The sequence below is a fragment of the Synchiropus splendidus genome, chromosome 14 (genome assembly GCF_027744825.2).
Source record: "Synchiropus splendidus isolate RoL2022-P1 chromosome 14, RoL_Sspl_1.0, whole genome shotgun sequence".
NCBI classification, from domain to species: Eukaryota; Metazoa; Chordata; class Actinopteri; order Syngnathiformes; family Callionymidae; genus Synchiropus; species Synchiropus splendidus.
Window position 1 is genome coordinate 6,246,486 of NC_071347.1, and position 19,313 is coordinate 6,265,798.

General features: G+C 42.0%; 1 protein-coding gene across 2 annotated transcripts in view; it reads left to right on the forward strand.

Moving 5' to 3' along the window:
- Positions 1–19,043, forward strand: part of LOC128770691 (contactin-1a-like) — an 83,552-nt gene extending 64,509 nt beyond the window's left edge. For both annotated transcript variants that reach the window (XM_053885474.1, XM_053885475.1), the window contains exons 13-24: positions 1,527–1,654; positions 3,025–3,197; positions 4,144–4,267; positions 8,414–8,569; positions 8,649–8,798; positions 9,293–9,363; positions 12,127–12,361; positions 13,660–13,760; positions 14,269–14,458; positions 14,548–14,660; positions 14,740–14,896; positions 15,887–19,043. In XM_053885474.1, the coding sequence (XP_053741449.1) occupies positions 1,527–1,654; positions 3,025–3,197; positions 4,144–4,267; positions 8,414–8,569; positions 8,649–8,798; positions 9,293–9,363; positions 12,127–12,361; positions 13,660–13,760; positions 14,269–14,458; positions 14,548–14,660; positions 14,740–14,896; positions 15,887–15,963 (1,675 nt within the window). In that variant the 3' untranslated portion in view covers positions 15,964–19,043. The remainder of the gene's footprint in view (positions 1–1,526; positions 1,655–3,024; positions 3,198–4,143; positions 4,268–8,413; positions 8,570–8,648; positions 8,799–9,292; positions 9,364–12,126; positions 12,362–13,659; positions 13,761–14,268; positions 14,459–14,547; positions 14,661–14,739; positions 14,897–15,886) is intronic.
- Positions 19,044–19,313: the final 270 nt, after the last annotated feature.

The window sequence follows — 19,313 nt, forward strand, 5'->3', positions numbered from 1 at the left end:
AACATGTCACTAAACTGAGGGGGATCAACAGGAGTTGAGGGTTTTTTAAGGGATCTAAATAAGCCCCTAAATCTGCTAAATGATATGCCTGATGTATCTTTGCACATTTTTTCATCAGTGATTTCTGAACACGTCTTGTGTGTCTGACATAAAGCTTCTGAGTCTGACGTCTGAACCCTCGTCATGTGTCCCTCCCTCACAAAACAAGCCTAATCTGGTCGCCCCCGACGTTCTCCCCCACACCCACGAGTGGGGACCAGACGAAGGAGGAGCGGTGGCCAAATTACTATGCGGCATAAGCCCACTAATACTCTCCATGGTGTCTGCGTGAGAGAGCGTGTGGAGCAGCAGTGGAGCAGCGGGGACAACACAATTTGTCTAGTAAAATATGCAAAGAAATATGAATCAAATATCATGACTGGGCCTTCAATTAAATGTGGTCATGCTGAGCAGATGCATATTTTATTATGCCTTTGACTGCTATTAAATAAATCAGTGATGCTTGTTGAAGTTGAAAATAATTATTATTATAGAAATTATTTTCAGTGGGCTAGTGTATGAAAAACAAGATGTGTTTTGCTGTTGTTTTTTGACCTCATGGGGAGACTGTATACCCTCTAGGAATGGGCAAATGAGGTGTCATGACACAGTATTGCACGTCGATGAAACAGGGGGCCAGTAGATGGCGCTCTTGGTTTAGACATGATGTGAGGTTTCATTGAATTGGCTGTTGAAGTCCAAACATTTAACAGCAGACAGTGCCATCTGGTGGCTTCTGAGAATCACTGTTTCATGAAACCTCATCTCTCCATCATTCTCGCCGCTGTGACACACAAGCAGACTGCATATTGAGGCAGTGAAAACACTAGCACCATAAATGTGGTCGTCGCTCAAGTCAATAGAGGGAAATCGTATAAGAGACTGAATGAAGGGAGATTATTCCGATCGTCTCTTTGGCTTAAGAGGAACTTTTTCAGAGCCTAGTGAAATCTGCGGGAACCAAAAAGAGGGACGACTGCTAAGAAGTTCTGATTTTAATGAGATGGTATGCGGAGCTATTTCAAATAAGAAAGTGGAGGAAGGGAATGCATTTCAGGATAAGCTGCAGCCATTGTTCCAGTCTTCTCTTGCGGAAGAAAAGGCCAGTTAAGAGATTGATGCAGCAGCAGTTATGAGTCAGAAAAGGGCAACTGGGAACAAATCTGCATAATCTGCTGCAGGCGACGGTAAAAAGTGAAAGAGAAGTTTAGGCACTGGAAATGGCAAAAGCGCAGTCAACAGCTTGTTATTGGTATAACATAAATAAATAAGACGCATTTCAAGTGACGCGTGATAAAAATCTATCATACATCAGAATATTAGGTGTGAGTCAGCTTCAGTCTTGATGTATTTATAGTATATTGAACAGCATTTTTGAGGAGAGAACTTGAGCTGCTGCTGCCAACCCTTCACAAAACTATATCTTCATCGATCAACTGTGCTGCCAGCCCTACTGTGACCCGTGTGTGACACGTTTTCCCTCACAGAATGTTCATCTGGGAGGACGGCAGCCTGGAGATCCTGAACGTGACCCGAGCAGACAAAGGCAATTACACCTGCTTTGCTGAGAACCACCGGGGCAAGGCCAACAGCACCGGCTCCCTGCAGGTCACCGGTGAGCAGGAGTGTTGAAATGAAACCATAAACAACTGCTCAAGGTTTTCTCTTTGATGTGCTCAATACTGCTTGTTTGCCAATAACCTGCCACTCCTCAGTCAATCCTCCACACATCATCGGAAGATGATTCATGGCTGCACAGACTGCTCACCAGTCAAGTGATCTGAGAAACCAAGGCCAATGGCCTCAGATAGATAAGCATCGAGTGTGTTGTCATTGAACCACTTGAGCTATTGCTGTGTGGCGAAGGTTTGATTGGGAAGCAAATCTTTATTGTGGACTTGCTTGTCCAGCTGTCAGCAGTAATATCCTGATGTGGACCATAGTCAGTTCTCTTCTGCCCCCTACTGGACTTTTGCTGAAGTTTTCCACACCAACCTGCAACCTTTTCTATTATATCTCTGTAAGCCTGCGCTTTTGAAGATAACTGAACCACTTTGATGTTTATTTACCACAATATTTTCAACTTTGTTTAAGTAAGTCAGTTATTTCTGGCAGCTTTTGAAGTAAAATACTATTATTATTATATTAATATTGTTATAGTCCATATGATATTTTTTACACAAAAAGACGAGTTAAGACAGTAAAACATATTCCTTTAATATATGTACAAGATCAAATTGCAATTGTATTTTTGTTTTCTCTTTAATGTATAATTTAAAAAAATGCTATGATAATAATGGACTGGGCGAAAAGCATGTTTGCATGTTATATAACCATGCAAGTACATATAACCTTATGGATCACTTACTGGATTTTGTTTATTTTTTTATCTGTGCACTAATAAATAGTGTTAATAATCGTTTTTATTTTTTATTTTGTATTTTGCTTTACAGAGTGAATGAGGGAGTCAAAACCATAAATGACCAGTCAGAAATTTATATTGAAAAGCAGGCGAAAAGCATGTTTGCATGTTTATAACCATGCAAGTACATATAACCTTATGGATCACTTACTGGATTTTGTTTATTTTTTTATCTGTGCACTAATAAATAGTGTTAATAATCGTTTTTATTTTTTATTTTGTATTTTGCTTTACAGAGTGAATGAGGGAGTCAAAACCATAAATGACCAGTCAGAAATTTATATTGAAAAGCAGGCGAAAAGCATGTTTGCATGTTTATAACCATGCAAGTACATATAACCTTATGGATCACTTACTGGATTTTATTTTATTTTTTTATCTGTGCCCTGATAAATAGTGATAATAATTGTTGTTGTGAATGAGGGAGTCAAAACCATAAATGAGAAGTCAGAAATGTATATTATTTTTCACTTTTATTTGGTTCTAGGGAATGACCCAACGTTTTTTGTGTGTGTTACTTGACCTGTTGCTGAAATGAGACTGGTATTTTGATTCCATCTTAGAGTCCACGAAGATCACGCTGGCTCCGTCCAACGCTGACGTGAATGTGGGGGAAAGTGCTCGAATGCAGTGTGCGGCATCAAATGACTCACATCTGGACGTCACCTTCATCTGGTCCCTGGACGGCCGAGTCATCGACATGCACAAGGAGAGTCAACACTATGAACGCATCCCGGTGAGATGAAGCCGTCATTTCATCAGTCAACCGAGGGCTAGTCATGTGACTGTCCTTTTTCAAAACCATGTATTCAGCAGGGAAGGATGCACCCGCTTTAAACTATAATTAAGTTCAATATCTGCGGGATTTGCGTACGTTTGTTTTGACATTAATATTCCTTGAAGATCGTTTTACAGTCTCCACCTTCAATGTGTTTAGATTTAACAGCAATTTCCTTCACCGTCTACTAAACTGGAAATGACCTGTGAGTGTGTGTGTGTGTGTGTGTTTTGATTTTTTTTCAGATCATGGAACCATGATAACCATACACACTCAATCATCCTGCCGAAAGGCCAAACCTCCTTTTAACAATGTGATTAATCATATGCTCTTGTTTCTCCAACCGTAGGACTTTTCCGCCATAAAACATTATCACGGCGTATCAATCCTGCTTCCTGCAGATCCACATAAACCTTGTTTGTATCGAATCTTGCTGATGCAGCATTTAGAAAGCATTGCTCTGTTTCTGAGCAAAATATCGGCACAGACTACTGGGCTGTTTGAATAAGCTATGAGTCTTGATGAAACCCTAACCCTGTAGTGCGAATTTTAAGGGCAACTAAAGGGCAGGTTCACCTGAGGACCAGTTTGCGTGTGGTAATTTTGGTACCTGTAGGCAGTGAGTGACTGCACTCGCCATTTCATTTCCCACCACTGACTTAAAAAGATAGCTGAACTCCATTATGTGTCTAACTAAGAAGCCAAAGTCCAAAAAATCCAATGTTTTTTTTTTTATTTTAAATACACAAAAAGGGCTTTTAATTTAGTGTTATAAGTTCACAATAAAATTGAAAAATGATCCTGTAAATCATGTAAACTGTACTCAAAAAGAGAACATTTAAATATAAATTCATACTCAGATTTTTCAAGATGGTTGATGGACACCTTTTGTTGCTTTCTGCAGAATGAAAGCTTGAACGGGGACCTGCTGATCAAGAACGCTGAACTGAAGCATGCTGGGAAATACACCTGCACGGCTCAAACCATCGTGGACAACGCAACCGCTTCCGCTACCCTGGTTGTTCGAGGTTTGTAGATGCTTTAATACTTTAAAATGAAAATTGGTTGTAGACAAATATTCAGTAACAACAACATCATCACTGTGGATATTTATTATAGGTCGACCCATATGTAGGTTTTGCCTTTGTACTGGCTGCCACTTGTCATGTTGCTATAGGCCTCCATCATCATTTTCCCAATTGCACCCTCTTGTGTTAAGAATTAAGCCTGACACTGACGCCTTTGTCAAAGTCCAAGTGAAACCTACTGCCTTTTTTTTAAACCTCACATTTTTATTTTTATATACGATACAAAACATACAATTTTGCCTTCTGTGGTTTGGTTGGGCATGTTTTTTTTTCTGTTAAACCTAAGCAATAAATCCATTCTGCATAAGAATGTATACTGTCTATTTTTACTCATCGAAGGTTTGCCAACAAATTAATATCTCCACTCTGTAATTTTCTCAATGCCAAAGCCAAATCTGATCGGCCCAGAATATCGGCCTAATATCGGTTATTGGCTTTCCTAATCCACCAGATATGATATGTGTATCAGCCCTAAAAAAAGCATTTCTGTCGACCCCCGTTATTTATTATTATGATGAAAACCAAGCGTTCCAAAACCACATGCCTGAGCAGCTCCTTGACTCTCTGAAGAAACTCAGGACCCTGTTTTTAACTGGAGGGAGACTGAAAGAGTCATTAAATATATTGTCAAGCAGAGATAAATACCTGCTGTCCTACGTGGCTCAGCAGAACACACACATTTTGGCAAGTCAAAGCGTTGGCCCACATTTTTCCAGCCTCCTGCTCAAATGATATGCTCCTGCAAATCCATTAACTGTCTACACATCTTGTGGACTAACTGTCACTCAACTCAAGGGAGTTTGGGTAAAACACTCACCATCTTTGCAATTTGTAGACTTAGATTAGTCTCCTGAATAATGCAGCTGCTTTCAAATAAATATGAATTTCCAGGAGAGTCCACAGGCTTGGACAGTTTTGTTCTCCTTTTGGAAGGTCTTTCGCAGGTGAAGTCGGTGGGATTCATATTATGTTTTTCCAACCTTGGTAAAAAAAGAGAAAAATACTTTGTTTGGTTGTAGATCGTGCCATTTTTTTATTCATGATAGCTCAGAGTGACCTGTCTTATGTGATTTGCTTCTGAAACAGTGTTCAGTGCCCGTCAAATGACAGACAGCAGATGATTTGTCGAAAGTGTCGGTGAATGTCACCCTATTGCTGCTTACAGATTCTGAAACGTGCACCCAACTCAATCATTTAGAGCATTTTTCTTTCAGCACGATTCATGTGTTTTCATAGCCAACTTCCTCTCTGCTCCCCTGTGCTTTAGGGCCTGCCACCCCCACGTGTTAGTGCACAAAAGTTCTGCTTCGTTCTGAAGCGAATGGGCCGAACAAAGATCTGGTTGCCAGTGATCCATCTTATGCCCTCAGTATGTTGTCACTCCTTTCAGATCAGGTGTTGACGGACGACCATGTGAAGGCAGAGCAGCAGACTTTCCTGGGGTGGAACCATTACACAGCCACAGCCGCTGCTCCCGATGGAGCAGGCTAATGCCAGCGGCACTGGGTGCACAGAGAGGGGGAGATGAAAGATGGACATTTATCATGGCACACAAGGAAGCGGATCTGCACTGTGAGATTGTTTGAGCGAATAATTCAGAGTCCTGCACCTGTAGTTTGTTGTTAGAAGGGATCATCTATCGAAAGACGGGGTGACATGTGCGTTTGTTATTACAGAGTAATGTTGCTGTCAATCACAGGACACTGTCTGTGTGTGAGGAACAAGCTGCTTTTTTAAATTGAAGAGCGGTCTAGTTCGTGCTGGTAATTCAATGGTTCCACTGGTCTTCTTATCCCAGTTCTGGATTTATAAGATGAGGTCAGGAGGGGCTCATTTTACCTTGGTTCCATTGAAGCCGATTTCTCCAGGTGATGACTCAGTCAGAATGAAATGTTGGGTTTATCACTCCCTGTGTGGGGTTAAGATGATGATTGATCCATGGCTAAAGTGAGAGAAGGTCTGAACTATTTGCTGTAGCTGCAAATACTCTGGCGTTTTATGCCATTAATCCAGGAGACCTGCAACTCCGGGGGTGCTTCATTCATATGAGTGATTCAAGTCTCCGCACCACATGCGGCAACGTCTTGTGAGGGAAGTCCAGAAGTTGTATTAGGATCTTGCGACTGCTATAACTGAGGGACCTTTAAGTATATGACCCAGACAAGAAACAACACTGCCTCGCACATAATTCAGCTGAAGGTTACATTTGGAGGTAAATCACTGTCAATATTGGAAAAAATAAGTTTTTAATGTGAAAAAAAAATTGAAACTTAAAAATAGTTTTTTGTATTATGGATTCAAGACAACATTTTAAAAACAAATTATAAACACTTTTTTTGGATTCAAAACTTTTTTTTTCCAGATCAACACTTTCCTTACTATTTCATCTTATTGGTATTCAAAACTTTTATTTTCATATTCAGAACTCAATGGTAGAGCTTTGCCTCCATAGTTATAGCACCTGGTTACCTGATTAACATTATCTTTGTGCATTCATAACCGCCTCAGCTGTCGGTAACACTCAATGGCTTCCTATAAAGCCATTATAACATCATTATTCAGGTAGATTTAGCTTTTTTACTAACTTTGCTCAAACAACAACAACAACACACACATTTGTTTTGCTATTAGTTTTGCTTCTCTGGCACACAACTGAGCTGAGTGAAATTCTGCACGTCACTGACAGAATATTCTCTGCCCACATGCGATATGGTTGACCTGTTCTTGAAAAGCACACATATTTCAGTAAAAAAAAAAAAAAGATGTGGAATTCAAAACTGAGCTTTAACTGTCTAATCCTGTCAGCTGTGGCTTCCTTATCGCCTTGAATATCTCGGCGGGAATCCATGACTCACAAAAAAGTAAATCCTATCAAATTTCTATGGCTGTGCCTTGTGAGTCTCACCATGCTGCGGTCTGCACTTCTGTCAGGCCCAAGCCATGCTTTTGTGGAGGAATCCGTGGAAGCATGAAAACCTCTTGTTTCAAAGACACCTCTTCCCTTCAACATCTCAAGAGTTTAACCTTTTATTTTTACTCAAATCCAATAGTCCCGTGCTGGAGCTTTTACGATATTACTTTGATTCTCTGTGCTTCATCTACACCAAGCACATGGCACAGGACAGAATGTGAACTGCTTAAGAACAAAGGGAATTTGCTCAGTTGGCTTTTTCTGAGGAATATAAAGTGCAAAGGATGTAGAATTACTCTCTGTGATTTGCCCGGAATAAGTCGTGCTGATCTGAAGGTTCTGGAAGTATGGCAGGAATGGAGGAATGAAAAGATGCATGGGAGCCTGTTGTGATCAAGAAGACATTAATAGAAGGATGATGGCTGGGAGGGAGGCTTACAGAACTGATCATAAGCCGTAATGGGTCATATGTTGACTAGTATGTATAGATACTGTTCATTCAGTGGATGGGTGGATTCATGCTTCTCGATTATTTCCCCCCAGGAAGAAGTAAACGTGTTGTTTCGCCCCGATCAGACCACTCTCCGCCGCCGCTCTAAATAGTATCATTTGTCTATAAAATTCTTATAAGTACCTCGCTGAATAACACCCCCTGTTAACATTAAGCAAAAGAAAAAGGAAGTAATGTAGATCATTTATTGTCATTACTCTTTATTCTAGTACGACAAAAAAGTATGTTCCCCGAGGTCACATGTGCCCCCCTTGGCATCACTCTGCGCCTCCCTAGGGGGGCCCGCCTCACTATTTGAGAAGTACTGGATTGAAGAAACTGTTTTATAGACGGATATATGAAGCTCGGATGGACGGATTAAAGGTCAGACTGGGTGTCAGAGATGTGTGGTGAGAGGAGCTAGATGTGAGAGGTGAATGGAGAATGGGTAAATGGCTGGATGAATATTTGCATTGATATAGCAATACATTAGATTTTGGATCAATGGTTGGATGGTGATCCAAGTAGAGAAGGATTTTGGCGAGAAGATGTGGGGAGAAAGAGCGGGATAATAAAGAAAGAATGAAAGAAGATGACTAAAAGAAGAGTGGTTGAAGATCTCTGATGTCCAAAGAAATATGGATACCTCATACTCAAAGTATCTGACCTTCTCTGTTCCCTCCAGGGCCCCCAGGTGCCCCAGGTGGGTTGCGTGTCACGAACAAAACAGACAAGAGTGTGACATTGCAGTGGAGCGTGGGAGCCAACAACCACAGCCCCATCTCCAAATACACCATCCAGTACCGGGACTTGGATGAAGACTGGAGGAACGCCACCACCTGTAAGAAGAGTCCAGCTGATGAAGAGACTTGCGCTGCTTCGTGATAGTAATTGTAGTGATGATATTTGTCTTCCTGAAGTCCCTGCAGATGTGGAGGGGAATACAGATTCAGCCACTGTGGTGGATTTGGTGCCCTGGACAGAGTATGAATTCCGGGTGATTGCGACCAACGCGCTGGGCACGGGCGAGGCCAGCAGCCCGTCACCGAAGGACAAAACTCTGGGCGCAAGTGAGAGGAACTTCTTTACAACCAGACTGACACGCACATTGGGTTACTTTGACATCTATAAAAAGACCTATGAAAGGATATTCACCTCATTTTTAATCCTCTGTTTGTGTCATAATCGCTATGGAAATGGTCATAAATTCCCTCACACAGCCATTTACACAGCAGCACGGTGCCACACTGACCACTGCTAATGAGCACGTTGGTGAATTAAACTCTAAAATATTAATTTGAATAAGTACAGTTCATTTTTCCGAGAGCAAATATAACTCGTGGTCGACTGCAAGACACTGTGTTACTGCTGGAAACCTGTGCCAATGGACTCCCTGGACAGCGGGTTGTTGAGTTTGGCTCTGAAGTGGACAGTGATGTAGAGTTTGCAGAGGATGTTTCGCCAGCACTGACAGCGATAGGTCAACAGTCTGTGTGGGTTTGGGCTGGTTTATATATATTCCTCACATGTGGGTTCTGAATCCGCTGTTGCTGTCTCACTGTAGATCCTGTGGTGGCGCCCTCAGATGTCGGCGGGGGCGGCGGAACAAGCAGGGAGCTGACCATCACATGGACGGTAGGTTTGGACTTTCCAGCGCTGGAAAGAGCAGAAAAAGGTCACTTAAAACCTGACTCACACAAGCTGAGGACAGAACAAAGGCGGTCCAGCTGCGGAAAAGGAAACGGATAGAGAAGTCGGAGAGCATTTTATAACTTGTAAATCATAAAGTGCAATGGGTTCGTCATTGGAAGGGCTATCTCACTTGCTCCACGTCACACCAGTCATCTTGCAAGTCCAGGGGTGAAAGAGCATATCATTTGCATGCAACTTTTAAAATGACTTCTGTGTCTAGATAAGAACACTGTAAAACTATATCAGACTATGTCAGACAAGATAAAGATATGTGAAGTATGTCCAGTGCGATCTGTGGCCCTTAAACTACATTCATGCGGCCCTCAGGAAATCAGACGTGTGTGTTTGTGTGTGTGTTATATATATTACTTACAATGTTAGATTAAAAAATAATATATAAAAAGATAAAATTCCAAATATTTTAGATATATATTAGTTACATATATTACCTACAATGTTAGATAAAAATGATATATAAAAAGATAAAATTTCCAATATTATTGTAGATATATATTAGTTTCATATATTACCTACAATGTTGGGTAAGAAAATGAATATATAAAAAGATAAAAGTCCCAATATAATTTTTTTTTTGTCCCTTGGATCAGTTGGTTGGCTGGCCCCTCACAACAGTCTCTATATTGCACGTGAAGTTTAAAAACCAGCCCTGATTTATGTCAAAAGCCACGCACGCCATCAGCAGTCTTCTGCCAACATGCATGCCTTTGGACTGACAAATACATACCATCCCAGTTAGAGATAAGAGTCAAACACTGTACAGTGAAATGAAATAAATGAAATTTACTTATATTTAACTTACTTTATTTATGCATTTACTTCATAAACACAAGCAAAAGGTGTTTCTGTTTGGGTCTTATTTTGTTTAAAATGTATTCCATTTAAGGATTCTGGATGCGTCTCATACATTTCTAAATATAATTCCAATGCCAATGTAATAAAAGGGATAGGAAATACTCACAAAGCTGTCAAATGTAAAGATGGAAAATGAAGTTAACAAAGAAGATATATTTAAGTTGAATTTATAATAAAAAATTCAAAACTTTTGATCAGTTTTCTAGTTTTACACTGACAGTCTAGGGGCTGCACTTTGCTCAGGTCTGTGTTACAGGAAATCCTGTGCGGTGACACACGTTACAAACATGGCAGGAGTTTAATGGCAGTACATACTCTATATATATTTGTGTGTGATTTCATTTCAAGTGTGATATATATGTGACATGTGAAATGCTGCTGAGCCTGAAACACTGGCATCATTCTGAAAGGTGTGATCCTTTATTCCAGTGATGCTGGCCCAGTCAAACACGCTGGCTCTTCTAAATGGGCTTCTGAAATCTATGTTTCACCGGCAGCGCAAGAGAGAGCGAAGAGGAAATTAGGCATAAAAGATGGATAGGAGCAGCCAAGCCTCCGGCTTTTGGTCAACAAGCCATTTTAAAATTCCGACACCTCCGTAATACATCAGAACAATAAATGAGCAGTGAAAGGGCAGAGGGGGAGCAACACTCCGGGAGGCTCACCAAGTTACAGCTGGCCGCAAGTGATATTCTTCACTCTGACAACTCACCTTTCTTCAGTCGTCCAGAATCTTGGTCATTTACCAGTGTGGCAGTGATATTTGTCTGGGCAAGTTGTCCAGGATTATTTTCAGCCTTTCTGGGAATCTTCATGTGGAAGCAGCGTTAAAATGGATCACATCAGTGAAATCATTTTCATTCTCTTTTTCTTTTTGGCCTCACATTGATGGTTAATCGGAGATCACTGACTCTGCATGGTCAGTGATGCTCAGATGGTGCTCTCCACTGGCGATTTTTGTTTCAGCATGTCGTCTTGAACAGCATGTGACACCCTTCTGTGGAAAGGAATTCCAATTATATCAGCTTACCAACGAAAGTAAAATAACTATAACACTCTATAGAGTCATAAAGGTTGACTAGTTTCTTATCTAGTTCTTCTAGTTCATGGCTAGTTGGCTTAGATCATTCTCATGAGAAACACCGTGTGTGGAGAGGCTTCCCACACCTGTCTCAGACATGTCTATGTTTGCTATAATATTGACTTGTGTCAAACTCAGTCACGCAAGGAGCCAAAATGTTAAACAGTTTAAGTTGCACCCTGAGCAAAATGAATATTTGTGGAAGAGTATTTCCGTCTCTCTTTCAACAGAAAATATGAGTCTGTCTCCCACTGATTTTCTGAAAAAAATCCCCCTCTTGACACACTAGCGCAAACCTCTATATCCGCTTTCCATCTTTCATGAATTCACTTCATTCCGCAGTTCTATCTGTGTTTGGAAGAAGGTGTCATATGGAAAATTTGAAAATTGTTGACGATATCTTCCACATTGGGATCTTCATAGTTTTCAGTATCAACATGTACATGCGTCAGTATTCAACTACATTTTGAGGGTTATTGAGGACAAAACTGCTGTCCCCAAAAAAATGATTTAAAATTTCAGCAAAACTTGCCTCATAAAGAGTAATGCAGATAAAAGAGAAAAAAATAATTAGTACATTTTCTCAAAAAAAGAGAATGAATTGAAGAATGAATGATGAATTGGCTAGATAGAAAAATGTTTTAGAATGTAAATTTAAACAGGGGTGGAAGTGCTCCACTGACAGTTGAACTTTTTGCTGCGAATTGTATTTTCTGATTTAGTGATTGTTTTTTCTCTTCTTCCCCTCGCAGCCTGTGCGCCAGCAATACTTCTACGGTCCTGGTTTCGGCTACATTGTGGCTTTCAAACCTCAAAATGGTGAGGAGTGGATGAGAGTAATAGTGTCGGACCCACAGGCCAAACGCTACGTCTACAAGGACCCCAGCATCCGTCCCTCAACAGAGTTCCAAGTCAAAGTCAAAGCCTTCAACAAGAAAGGAGAAGGGCCCTACAGTCTGACGGCTGTCGTCTACTCTGCACAAGATGGTGAGCCTTCTACTGGCTTCTGCTTCTGTCGCTGACCGACCTGGTGGGATGTGTCAGCACCCTGCCGCTTCAGTCTGTCAGTGTTGGCTGCTCACCGGTTTCACCACCTACTGCTGTGTGAAACCTATTTACTAGCATGTATAGTTGCGCGGAATTTTAATACCTCTTGAAAGTGAGCCCATCTCCTCCTCTCTCTCGGCTTCCTCGCGGGGGATTATCGTGATCTATGTAGCATGAACCATGAGAGCTGATAATTCTCCCAAGGATGCAGAACATTTAGTCTGGTTATTAACTTCCACTGACAGACAGTCCTGATAGCGACCTGACAGGGTGGGTTGGAAGGATCCTCTGTTGCCATGGCAATGTATCACTCCTGCAAGCTTTTTTTTTTTTTTGCTTTGGCATCCACAAGGAAAGTTGAGGGTTGCGTGGACATCATTAAAAATGTTACTGGCTTCCCCTCGACGGCAGGCCAACTTTTCTCCACAAAATCTGCAGATCTGTTTTGTGACTCCATGTTTCCTGTCCAACCTCTCCTCCAACTCCCATAACCGCTGGGTTTGGCTACATAAACCATCAAAATTCAGTGTGGAAAGTTCATTTGTTTCATTCAAAATGTCAGAATCAGACAGAAAGCAACCTAATGGCCCCAAATCGAAACTGCTCCACCTATAAAAGTGTGGCTTACCATGAGTAAATATGAGCCGTCACATTGTTATGCAGACTGAGGCTTGCTGAAGAAAACAAGTAAAAAACAATCTACCAAGTCAGCGACGAAGTATTGCAGCTGCTCATGATAGAAAGATGTGGTCTCACTGTAGAATCAGTTGAGTCTATGACCACCATTAGCAGCAACACTGTAAAAGCAGTGCGCCTCTCCTCATTGAGGGGAAGAGTCTCTGAACCATGTCCTGATGCACTGTAGTCTTGCTGCAAGGCACTTTCTCAGTCTCAAGCATTGACTTCTGAAATCTTGAAGTGGATGAGGCATCAACATTTTTCTATGTGATGGCAACCACTGGCAACTCTCAGGATGGAGGACTGATGGCGCCCAAGTCACCTGACATTGATGTGCTGACTTGAAACATGCCTCCTCTGGAGGTGTGCTCATGCAGTGTCCTCAATGACTCTGTTGTTTTCTGAACAGTGTTTAAGGTCTCAACAATATGTCTGATGTCCATTGAAAAATGCATTTCATTACCTTTGTTCAGACGAACAGGCGGTGTGTTCTCAAGGGAGCTGAGTGTGTCAACTGTTGAATCAAGTCTGTAGTAAAACTAGTAATGCCTCTTTTGCAGCACCATCTCAAGCTCCAGAGAATGTTGAGGCCAAAACTATGGCAACAGAAGCCACGATATCATGGATGCATATCCTACAAAGTAATATCGATGGATACCAGGTCAGTATAAGCAAGTTTACCTGTCATTACCTGTGTGTTTTTTGTCGAGTCAGTTGCTTGCGGAACTCAAATGGCACATTCTGGCCAGACATTTGAAGAGGATTTGAAGAAGTTTTTATTGTCAGCAATTTAAGAAATCACTATCCCCTTTGCTTTATTGTTTCTCTGTTGTTTATCTCGCATTTTCTTTTATTTTTATCTGGGTGGGTGGCTCTGCCACATCAAAAATCCTGGCAGAAACCCTTTGTAGACAAAAAGAAAAATGTGAAAACCGACATATTTGTTGTTGTTTTTAGTAAATTTTAGTAAATTTAGGGAATTACTTTCAGTACATGTTAAGGTTTCATCTTCCTCACACAGAAAAAGTGTAATTGGGCCCCTGGAAGAAAAAAAAAATTTTGCCATTTGCCATTCTGTTCTTTATCACTCAACGTTTAAGGATAGTATTGTTTTGTTTTGTAGATAGTAGTGTTTTGTTTAAAGTAATACTGACATGACCTAACCTTAGATCAAATACTGGAGGCATAAAGAAGAGAACGAAGCCGGGGCCAACAGGGTGGCAGTCTCCGGCAGGGAGAACCACACCACGCTGGAGGGACTGAATCCTGACACCAATTACATCATTGAGATTCGGGGGTACAACTCTGCAGGCTACGGGCCGCCCAGTGAGCACCTGCACCTCCACACCAAGAGAGCCCGTACGTCTTCTTCAAGTAGTAGTTCGGAACACAACAAACCTGAGAAATCGACTACTCACTTTCTTGGTGCTCTCTGCTTCTGCCCTCAGCTCCCAGTCAGCCTCCTAAGATAATCAGCAAAAAGCAAAAGGGCCAGTATGTGAATATTGCCTGGGAACATGTCAAAGTCTTGGCCAATGAGTCGTCGGTCAATTTTTACAAAGTGAGTGAGCCGTTCACGCCGATGCACTCCTGGCATGTCTGTACTCAGCTGATGTACCGTGATACGGATGTGCGTGCAGGTGCTGTACAGGCAGCAGGGACACACCTTAGGGACTCTTTACACAACCATCAAGCAGGACATCGACCTCCCCCTGCATGCAGAGGGGGACTACGTGGTGGAGGTGCGCGCACACTCCGAGGGCGGGGATGGAGCCGTCTCCCGAATCCAAGTGACAGGTACCTGCGCCAAACTACAACTTAAACTTTTGGACACATACAAAGATGTTATCTTTATATTTTATCACATCATCAATGGTCATTTTTAGTGCATTTGCCTTTCTAAATAAACGTATTTGGGACTCTGTGTGTGTGTGTGTGTGTGTGTGTGTGTGTGTGTGTGTGTGTGTGTGTGTGTGTGTGTGTGTGTGTGTGTGTGTGTGTGCGTGTGCGCGCGTCCTCTCTTGTGTACAATACTTTTTTAATCATTCTAATGCAGCACTAATCCCTCCATGGCATTTTTATAATTAATTTCAAAGATTCTTGCTGACTCAGGTTGTTTTTTGTGGTTGGAAGACTTCACGTGTGAGGTACTACTTCTCCCTGCTGTCATCTGATAATGGATTAGAAGCTGCTTGATAGTCACTCAGCATTTGTCACGGCCTCACAGTCCCCACGGGTCAGAACGGTGCTGCCACTTCACATTCTCACTCCTTTCATCTGAGAAGTGACTCGGACCCCTCTCCAGCTGATGGACTGGTACAGAGCCTCAGCAATGGATCTCTATGACTTCATCCCCTCACTGAGGTGTATTTCCATCCCCCTATGGACCAAGCCACCTGACTGCTCCATGTCACTGATTTTGGAATTCTAGTACGCAAAGATTTTGTGGACTAGCGAGAGGAGTGTAAATGGGACATGTGATACTGCATCACACTTCTCACATGACAGTGTTGGATTACAAAGAGTAATCCTCATTTGTCGTCATCTCGCTGCTCCCACAGTGATTTTCCCCCCTGCTATATACGTAGATATATGGGCATGCAAATGATCGGTACAAATTTAAATAAGGAAATAATTAATATGCTCACTTTACTCCTCTGTGGTGAGATATGTGTAACACTAAAGGTTGATCTTACCATCCCAACATTCTTCTGAAATTCTCAACATATTTAATTTATTCTGACTCCTAACCCAGTCCATTCTCAAGTGTTCTGCCCTCTTCCACAGGTGGAAGTGTCATGGCCGCCCAGTCCCTCAGCATCCTCTCCCTCCTCCTGGTTGCTCTTCTCTGCCTGAACCTCTGAATGTAGCGCCATCTTTATCTTCACTTCCTGTGAAGGAGACTCTTTCTAGTCAGCAAGGCCTTTGGGACTTAACTCCACACCTGTTTTGGTTCCACTTTCTACCTGGGACTCCATATTCCAACTCTTTCCTTCCCGGAAGGTTTTTGTGGATACAGACTGACGTGGGGAAACATTGAAATGGACTTTATTTATCCACAGAAAGCCTCTTTGGACGAGTATGAAGGAACTTAAAATATGCCTTACATAAACGTCTGCACTTATCTCTCCTGGTGACAGACGAGGTTTTTGAGAGTGGGACTGCTTCCTCCTTTTTACATCCCCTACCAACATTTTTAGAGCCGGAGTCAACTCTCTGGATCCATCCGTCGGTGCATTCCATGGTTGGAGGTGTAAAAGCAGCTGCGAAGGATAAGTGGACATGTTTATAAATATCTTTATACGTAATCCTTCAGTTGTATCATTTTATTTCGACAACTCGACCACCCTGTTTCCGAGCTTCAGTCAAAGCACAAGAGCGATTTATGACGTCCCACAATATTGGAAATAAATATTGAAAAATGGATATTGGCAAGGAGCGATTACGGGAAGCAGGTGAGATGGTAGCAGTGTAGATAAACAAGTCTTTAATGAATCCTACCCTTCTCTTATTGCGGTCAAAAGTCAGCAGCATCATCACTGATCCCAGACGTCTTATTTCCTCGCTCACATCTGACGTCTTAGACCACCTCCAGATTGGATATATAATCCCACCATCTGGTCCTTGTTCTGCCCCCGAGCTTGACCTGCGCTGGAAAGTGACATCGCTGATAGATTCTGCAACTTAAAATGCCCATCTATGCAAAGAAGTGTCCACTCTAGCCCTTTATTTTCAGCTGACACTTGCTCCCACAACAGTAACAGCAATAGCCAAACTGAATCTCCACTCTGGTTCCATTCATCACCTTCACCGGCTTTTAATACAGATGTAAGAGTTACACACACCCTTGCCATGACCAAAATCTTAATCAAACTCCATCATGATGAACATGTTCCCCCTCGTGCAGGGCAAAACTGTCAGCATGATCGGTGATGCAATATCAGAATTGGAGGTCAAATCAAGATCATAGCGTGAGTCCCTCCGTTTTTTGATGTTCATCTGTCCCCTACTTTCAAGTCCAACTAGATAACAACACTGTCAACAACAGGCAGTGGCAAAGGCATCACCTCCATGTGATCCAATCGATCATTAATACCAAGAACTGCTGACTTGTACGGTGAACAGAAACCAAATACTCAACTAGATTTAAATTCAAATGTTCTGGTGCTGCTCTTCTGCATCATGCAAACTTGGCTGAGGTGGCCCTCTTGTCATCCCCCGTGTGAGGTGTTCTGCACCCTGAGGGAGACCCGCTAAACACCGGAGAGGTGTTGTCTCTGCCTCGGAATCTTTGTAGAAAGCTTTGTGCACTGCAATAACCAGCTTTTCATCTTCGTTCCTGGAAGAGTGGAAGGAAACCAAAACACATTCGCTAGCTGAGGTTGTGTCTATTAGCAAATGCTGCACAACATTGTCTGTGAAAATGTGCAATACCTAAAAGCAGTCATTCAAAAGAGCTCACGTTCTGCAAGTGTGAACTGGCAGTACACACTACTAGAGACACTACTGCACACTAGAGGTCCCATAATGCACTGCAACAGTACAGTTTCTTTTGCCACGACTGTGAAGGCCCCAAATTCAAATCAAAATCATGAAACTTATTTGCACCCTGATCTGGAAATATGCTCAGTAAGCATGTTATTGCTGGACCCGTCAAAATAGAAACCTGAAAATAAGCTCATTCGTACAAATTTTGAACTGATGAGTCGCCGCAAGACTTGTTCTAGACTCATTCATAAGCTAACGCATGAAAGTATCTGGAAATAAGCTAATGAGAGGTCATGTGATGGAAGACGCTTGGGACCAACATGAGAAGCTTCAGCTACAATACAGCCCAACGTGTGAACTAAAGCTGCCCTTCTTTGTGAGTGATTTTAGTTCCACTCTGGGTGATGACTGAGTAGGAGGGTCACTTTTGACAGTATCAGTGCAATGCTACAAATTCCGCACAACTTGTCTATCTCCTCTAACATCAAAGCCATCTGTGTCGAGTCTCATGTCTTTGTGTCTACTGTCGTTTTATTGTTATTTTTAATTCATAAGAGTTCTACGTAAATCTATATGAGCATAATCCACTGTCGGTTTTCTTTGTGTTAACTATGCGAGTGTTTGTCGAGACTCCCCTGTGAGACCAGTTCAAACTTGATTTCTTCTGCTGGAGGACAAAAACGCTTCATTCCTTTCGCTGATTTCTGACGTCCATGTTGTGACGATGTCAAACGTCCATCACAAAGTGCTTTCCCCCCACTCTTTTTCTTCATGCAACAAGTCATAAAAAAAGTGTTGCCAAAATGCATGAATGCCTTCAACATTTGGGTGAAGCGGTGGCTCTAAATTCCAACATGCATGACAAGAGAGATCGGTGGTTACTTCACATCTTAGTAACGTCCCGTCCGCTCCGCTTCGTGAGGTACATTTCCGTTCCTGAGTGGCATCCCTTTCTGTCAGAGAAAATATAGATCAAACCTAATATGTGCATTAGCTGCTAAGCCATTTCATACCGAGCGTTTGTGTTTCTCGTCTGAAGTTCTAAGGCGGAGGGGAGAGAAATGGTCCGGTGATCTGGCACATGAGGAGTTAATCTCTGGTGGGAGCATGTTCGGGGAAGTCCAGCCATCTCTGGACTCAGCGTGAGGGATGAAACTGGATCATCTCATTGTCTGGATGAGAAAGAATAAAAGTGTAGTTCAATATTACCATGTTGGTTTGGTTTCTTTTCAGCCTCTCCTCTGCTTCAATAAACAGCATTTGTATCCTGTTGTCATTCAAAGGTCTATTCAGAAAAATGATTAAAAGTGCTCCAAGTGTGTGGTCTTACCGTATGGATTCCCTCTGTTGGTTTAAAGCGTATTTTGTTTGCTTATTCTGTATCATTTCGCCTTTCTCTGTCAGTGGCTCGACAGCTTGAAATGTATTTAGAAGGACTACAATATGGTGTCAGTGACGTGCTGGCTGGTGTGGTTTTAACCCCAAGGACAGAAGTGTATTGCTGATTCAACACACACAAGAATATCGTGTTCTTCTTGTGTCCACCCAGAGTAAACACTCAGCACCTCAATATCCAAAACATTGACTTTACTTTTGGTTTTAAATGGCATCAAAAATAACCTACAAAACTTCTCTTTTTCTTCAGCATATTTCAGGATGAATTATAGCTACCATTAAAATGCGGTTGTTGTTCACGACCTCAGTGAAGGACCCAGGTGAATGCCAG